Source organism: Microtus ochrogaster, chromosome 18 (genome assembly GCF_000317375.1).
Source record: "Microtus ochrogaster isolate Prairie Vole_2 chromosome 18, MicOch1.0, whole genome shotgun sequence".
In the NCBI taxonomy this organism is placed as follows: Eukaryota; Metazoa; Chordata; class Mammalia; order Rodentia; family Cricetidae; genus Microtus; species Microtus ochrogaster.
The window spans coordinates 6,933,720-6,940,970 of record NC_022020.1 but is presented as its reverse complement, the minus strand read 5'-3'; the positions used below and the strand labels follow the sequence as shown (position 1 = coordinate 6,940,970).

At 38.8% G+C, this 7,251-nt stretch overlaps 1 protein-coding gene across 2 annotated transcripts in view; it reads right to left on the bottom strand.

The window, feature by feature from the left end:
* Impact (impact RWD domain protein) overlaps nt 1-6,732 on the bottom strand; it is a 20,193-nt gene extending 13,461 nt beyond the window's left edge. Inside the window, exons 1-5 of one of the 2 annotated variants that reach the window (XM_005355776.3) lie at nt 6,605-6,732; nt 5,877-6,005; nt 4,722-4,774; nt 3,614-3,676; nt 149-234 (exon numbers count right to left, since the gene is read on the bottom strand). In XM_005355776.3, coding sequence (XP_005355833.1) covers nt 149-234; nt 3,614-3,676; nt 4,722-4,774; nt 5,877-6,005; nt 6,605-6,640 — 367 coding nt within the window. In that variant the 5' untranslated portion in view covers nt 6,641-6,732. Of the gene's footprint in view, nt 1-148; nt 235-3,613; nt 3,677-4,721; nt 4,775-5,876; nt 6,006-6,311; nt 6,361-6,604 lie in introns of those variants that run through there. The other variant, XM_026783601.1, reaches the window with a different exon arrangement.
* Between the last annotated feature and the right edge of the window lie 519 nt (nt 6,733-7,251).

The window sequence follows — 7,251 nt, the reverse complement described above, 5'->3', positions numbered from 1 at the left end:
GAGGGAGGGAGGGAGGGAGGGAGGGAGGAAGGGAGGGAGAGAGAGGAGAGAGAATATAGATTCTCAGGTGTAATTTCAATCATAGCATCCATATGAAAATCTAACTACTCCAAATTAGAAGCAGACAAAGTATCACCTGTAGTCTCACCTGGCTCTGCTGTCTGGGACTTCTGTATCAGAACATCTCTTATTTTCTCCACCCACAGGTAAAGAATACTTTCACCAATATTCTGCCTAAACAAAATCCAGGGATAAAATTCATTATTTCAAAAACACATCTCAAATTCAAAATATTTATTTACAATTATAAACCTAAGATATTATAATAAAATCTAACCATGTCTTTCCAAATACATAAAGTTTACCAACATTTATGTCTGAGTAACATAATGCTGATATATTGTGTATATCAGCATTAAAGATTCCAAATGGCTCCAAAATTAATACATCTTACTTAAAACTAAATTAAGGAGAACATTCAAGGAAAGGAAAGAAGTGTCTAAATCTGAACTACACAAATGAGACAGGTATAGACATGATTTGTTCCGATCCATGAGTGGTTTTAGGATTTGTATCTGATCACCATCAGCTCTACTCGACTCTTTGAACAATTCAATCTACTTGTTTGAGACACAAATCCTTCAACAAGACATCTGTATGCAGAATATATTGAGATTCTCTCAGGAATTTAGTTTAAGAGATCTAAAACACATGGAACTCAACAGCTTTATATCCAGAACATGTTTTTTGACAAACTAGTCTATTGCATAATTGATTCATTTTGGTTTCAAATATGTGGCTGCCTCAAATAATTAAATTCATCTCAAATCACTGAGAAAAAGAATAGGTTTTGAGCTTTGAAGTTAAATGATAAGACATCAATAAAATAAAGACCAAGTATCTTGTTTTTAGCGAGTGATGCTAACTCTGTTAGCTTTGGGGTGTGTTTAAAGAAATGCCCAAACTATGTCATAGCAACACCTTACTGCTTTCCTTCAAAACTTCCCTCAAAATTATTATCCTCATCAGGAGCCACCACAGGAAACTTTCAAAACAATCCCTTTTCTAGACCATCTAACCCAGCCATCTCCCTGGAGCCTAGCTTCTGGCACTAAATCGGTCTTTGCTGCACCCCTTTGCAGGCTTTATTTGTCGCGAGAACAGACAGCAACTGGAGAGGTTTGTAAAGACAGAGAACTTTAAATGGTATTCACATCTCTCTTCTGTGGACAGTGCAAGATCCAATGGATCAAGTGTACACCAAGTCCCAGGTCACTATATACAACAACACAGCTGATACTCAGAACTCTCCAAAGATAGCACCATGATTTCTCCCCTTATAGAGAAAAGAAAACAAATTTACAGAGATCAGTTAGCTAGTCCACCAATTAAGAAGGCGTGAGCTGAAATAAGAACATAGAACCAAGGTTCAAAGCTCAAGTCAACTGCATTTTGCTCCCCTATCAAACAGCTAATGATAAGGACACACCAACAGTCTATGGGATGAATTTGTATAAAACCCACAGGCACATACTGCTGAAGGTTTGTCTGTTCTGGGTAAATCTTCAAACTAGAAGGCTTAAACACAAGACTCAATGACCTTGGTGCATGGGAGCCCTCCCTATGTTAGAGCCTCCAGTACACAGGCTACATTGCCTGAGGTTCTGGGACTGCGGTAGGGAGCAGAATAATGTCAGCCCTTTCTTAGTGCTGGTGACCATTTTCTGTACAAAACCACAGCTTTATATAAAGATCGATCTCCCACTCTTACTCTAGTGAATTCCTCATCACCACCACCCTAGTGATACCCACTATACACAGTAAGTGCCAAAATGCTTATTATCACAGTTAACACCCACTAGTCTCTTTGAAACTTGAAAATCATCCCTTTGTAAATATAAACTCACATTCAAATTTTATTCTTTAAAACAAGGTCTTAATGTGTGCAGCCCAAACTAGTCTGTATGTCTACTCACTATGGAGTCAAGGCTACCTGGAATCCACACTCTTCCTATCTGTTTCTGGGCTGGGCTCACAGACTAGGGTCACCACATCAGACTCCTCAGTCAGCATTTGAAAAAAAATACCTTAGAAGAATTTCTACAATTAGTAATTTCCCACAACAACTCAATGTTCACTTCAGATGTCTCCTCCTCACAGGGCTCCCCAGGAAGGCACAGCGAGAGCACGTCTGCAGAACTGCACAGCTGCTGCGTTCATGCACTGGCATTCCGTAAGACTGCTGCCTGAGAAGCCAGTGCAGAGGCACACTGGGTATGAGGCTATCTAGGCCAAGCAGAAATCATTTCTACCACAGACCTCCAAAAGTCTACCAATAAAATACAGAAATATTTGTATTAGAAGAATTACACTATATTTGTTTCCTCCTGCAACAAGAATCTACTATCTTTTAACTATCCACTAGGAGTTAGTGTGACTTATTTAAAAAAAAAAACTGGTCTTCAAACTTTTGTCATCCATTGCCGTAATGAAAGCCTTTATAGAATCAGAAGCTGATTAAATTGAACAAAGCTGAAAGCCTTGTCTACTAAGCCCCTGCATCTTCCTCTTTGTTTATGCTCTCTAGCTCATAGTAGGAAATTCTGCTTTCCCACACACTTGCTTCTTGAGAGGTCCAAAGCAACAGGACTGATCAACAACAGATAGGAATCTCCAAAACTGTGACATGAAATAAACCTATTCTCTGTAAATTAGCACAAGAGTTTCACTTAAGTGGTGCACAGCTAACAAACTAATACTGTGCGCAAAATAAAGCATATTACATGGATATCACTTAATCCTTACATGGTACCATTCTCAAAATAAAGCATATTACATGGATATCACTTAATCCTTACATGACACCATTCTCATTCTGTCAGTATAAAAATAAACACAAGGAAGCATGCTATTAAAAATTAATTTCAGAAGCTTGACCAAAATAGCCTAAACATAACCCAACAGGCTGCTAATATTATGCAGGTACACATTTATCCGTGTGTGTGTGTGTGTGTGTGTTACTGGGGATCAAATCTACTACCTCATAATTCTTTACCCCAACAGTGAAAACAATTTTACCGAGGGTGAAAATAGAAAGTGATTTAGAAAAACTACCAGGGTAAATGGAAATGGAGTTCTTTCTCTCTAAAGGCCGCGGTGGTGCCTGACAGCACAGCAATGAAGGGGAAGGAAGCCCACGCTGTCACCTACCCAGCAGCTCAATAAAAGGCTGGCAATGCAGGATGGTTTCACATTCTAGGTAAAGGTTACTCCTTTACTCAGAACAGTGAATAATTATGGTATGTGAATTGCATCTCTGAACTTGTCTTCAGAAGCCAAATAAGTATTGTTACATCTTCCAACTTTAAATATTACCATATTTTTCTATCAAATGCACATGTGAAGTTATGTAATTAACCTTTTAGTTTGCTTCATGTGAATGTTTTTGTTAATAAAAGAGCCTAACAAAAGATTCAGGAAAAGTATGAGCAGATCTGTCAAGAAAGCCCAGAGCAGCCATGAGTAGCAGAACGTTTGTGAAAAGCCACCTGTAAAGCCCAGAGCAGCCATGAGTAGCAGAATGTTGGTGAAAAGCCACCTGCCGCTTACTTACATATATATTTCCTCAAGGCTGTTTGACAAGTCTGCACGTTCTTGCCCTTTCAGCCAAGGAGCACTAAGATTGAATAAAACACAGATTAAAAATTATCCAAGAATTAGATGAATATTCATTAATTTTTTTTTAGATCTATACAAAATTAAAACATTTTCATTGACCTTAATTCATTTAATCTGCTCAAGAAACCACAGCAAAATCCACACTAAAATTACTGAATTTTAATGACTTAAAAAAAAAAAACCAGAAGTTGAGTTCCTAGGGTACCACAAACCTGCCCAAATTTGTATCAGTGGCAGAATCTGCTCAAGAATTTAACATTCCAGATTTGGAATGTCTGCCACAGTGCCAAGAGTTAGCTTTTTTTTTTTTTTTTTTTAAGCTCCAAAAGCTAGACTAACTAATAGGTAACTCTTAAAAATGAGTCCAAGTAAGCAAGCTGTCGTGTGATTGTAAAAATGCTTTTTTCTGAAAAGATATTTAAAAGCATTCTCTATCATTTGCAATTAGATAAAAAAATACAGAACTATTTTTATTAGTTTTATTAGCATAGTTTTGAAATACACACAAAAATAACACTTGTAGATACAACTTTTCATAGCCAATTTATGCAACTCTGTTCCCATAACTTTTCTAAACTATAGCATTAAAGGTGGCATAGGTTACAAGTCACAGCATCAACAGATCAGGACCCTGCCGATGAAACTTGGACGACTATAAAATGTGGTTCTTCAGCAGCAGCAGAGGGAGAAAGCAGGTGTGACCACCAGGAGCACCCTGGATCATTTCAAGAAGGCTGGCAGTGTGAAGTTAATCCAAGATTTGGGTTAGGAAGCTGAACAACAAGGAAGACTTTCCTCCCCCATCTCTAAACACAGTCCTGCAGCTTCCTGACCACTGTGAACTCAGACTCTCTTTTTTAATAAGTACCATACATCAATGTGTTTTACATCATTCTGTAAAATGCTCTATACTAACCTAGATGTTTCTACTGTCTATATTCATTTTAAACAAAGCATTTTGTATACACACAATGACTGTGTAGAAACTATCTTTGACAGTAAAATATTTCTATAAAAGTATAAAGGTAAAAAAAGTAGCTTACTTCAGCTGATAAACGGGCGGTGCTGTACCTGGGTACTCACTCGGTAAATTCACCTACAAGCAAGTTTTAGAACAAATTTGCTTACACTGATCACAGCTGAAAAGCAACTACATTTATAATGTCAGCCAATGAACAAGTTTCTAATTTGTCTAGACAGAAGACAAACAATTGGTTTATTTACTATTCATGGTTCTACAAAACTATGTTGTTGGAGAGGCTCTTTATGCTTTTGGAAGCTAATTCTTGGCAGAGAAACTATAAGAGAATGAAAGTTAAGAATAAGGTTAAGGGGGCTGGAGAGATGACTCAGTGGTTAAGAGCACCAGCCACTCTTCCAGAGGACCCTGGTTCAATTCCCAGTACCCACATGACAGCTCAAAACTGTCTGTAACTCTAGTTCCAGGGTATCTGACACCCTCACACAGACAGACATGTGGGCAAAACACCAATGCACATAAATAAATAAATAGGAATCATTTTTAAAATTAAAAACAAAAGAAGCTTAAGAAGAACAGAAATGACTAAGAAACAGATACAGGGGCACTATATACCCTGACTCCAATGAATGTTGATGCTATTTTTCATTATCCAAGTAAAAATAAAGAACCCTATAAAATACCATTAAAAATAGTCTGTGAAAAACACATGTCTTTTAAAATCAATATTGTGGAAACAAATACTGGAAAATCCACAATTCGGCATTCTTTACATAAAATTATCACAGTTGTAAAATACGCGCTAAGATACAAAGTCACAATTAATCTTTTAGTCTAATTACAAATAAATTTCAATAACAAGACAAATATAGTTCTATGAATTTTCTTCATAACCTAGTCTTTCTCTTAAATATTAGCCACCTTTCCTGATCTAAACCTTCTGTTATTGATTAGAGTAACAAAAGGAAGTATAACTCAAGTCTGAAAATAGATTAACAGATTTAATAATTAGAAAAATAAAGACAAGATTGCAAACAAAAAAAAAGCATGACCTGAGCGTAACCTGAGACTTAATATCTATGTTTGTATAATCATGACAATAATCAGCAAAGGCAATCCAGAAAGAAATCCATGCTGCAATAATCATAAAGAGACACATGGCATCAGCTATATATTAAATACTGTTGACTGGAAAACAGCTATAAAGAAGAAAAAATACCTGCAAGCAAACTGTCCATTTGGGATCATCTATGTTATCGCTGATTCTAATACAAAATATTTTGGCAGAATCGTCAATGACACACCACTCCTCGCCGTAAATGGCTGCCATTGCTTCAATTTCCTCATTCTGAAAGTTGATTTTAAAAAGTCAACGAATGAACATACACAGATAAACCTATTCTCACTACCTTTTATGGCATTAACAATTAACATAAAAGGAGTCTTATGAGGCCAACTGTTCTAAGCATGCTCTACTGTCTGGTTTCTTGATACTATTGCTATGACTGCAACCAGCTTGTTAGATTTATTGTCGTTTTTAATTTGAGAACAGGACTCGGTAGTGTTATTTTTTGTTTCTTTTTGCTAACTACCACAAAGCGCTAAAGAATTTCGGGGTTAAAACGTAATGGCAGTCATGTGTGGTGGCACACACCTTTAATCCCAGCACTCTGGAGGCAGAGGAAGGTAGATCTCTTTGAGTACCAGGCCATCACGGTTGACATGGTGAGCTCTAGGCCAGCCACAGCTATACAGAGTGACATTGTCTCAAAATCAAAGACATAATAAATAGGCCTAATGTTGGAAAATGGGAGGCAGAATAGCTTAAGTCACGTGCTAATGGTTGACGAGTCCCGGGCTCACAGGCTGCGGTGGAAAGGACGCACAGCCCCATAAAGCCATGACCAGCTGTACCTGGACTTCGGTTCCCTGCCAGGGGGGCCTCACCTGCCTCTGGTCGCTCCCTACGTCCCCCTCGGCCATGGGGTCCCTAGGATCAACCACACTAGCACTGCCCAGGTCGGAGAAAAAAACACAGGAAGCGGCCTCCGAACAGACCTATGGTGCACCGGAACTGAAAGTCCAGCACCGCCTACTCAAACATCTGCTTCCGGTTGCCAGCCAGGCGTGAACAGGGGCCCCTAGGCTGCTGGACTTAGCTAATTGTCTCGGGCATGCGCATTCTTTTTGCATAACGCTTGCTTCCACAAGCAGCTCGGGTCTTGTGTACCGCCCACAGAGTCCTCATCACCATCGGAACTCGCGGGAGAGTTTGAGGATCCGAGTTTACCTCCCTGAACTCTCTGCCAGGCTTCTCCTGGGCTCTTTCTCCCAGAGAGTCACAAGTGTCGCGAGCTTGGGGTCTTGTGTACCGCCCACAGAAGCCTCAGCACCATCGGAGCCTGTGGGAGAGTTTTCCTTCGGTCTGTTTTTTAAAAAAATGTTCTGTCTCCTTTCATTGCCTGATGAAGGTTAATATCCAAGAGGATGACTATATGTTTTTCTTTGGGTTCACCCTCTTATTTAGGATCACGAATTATAGGCTCAATATCAGGCAATGAAAGGAGACAGAGACCCACATTGGAGCACCGGAC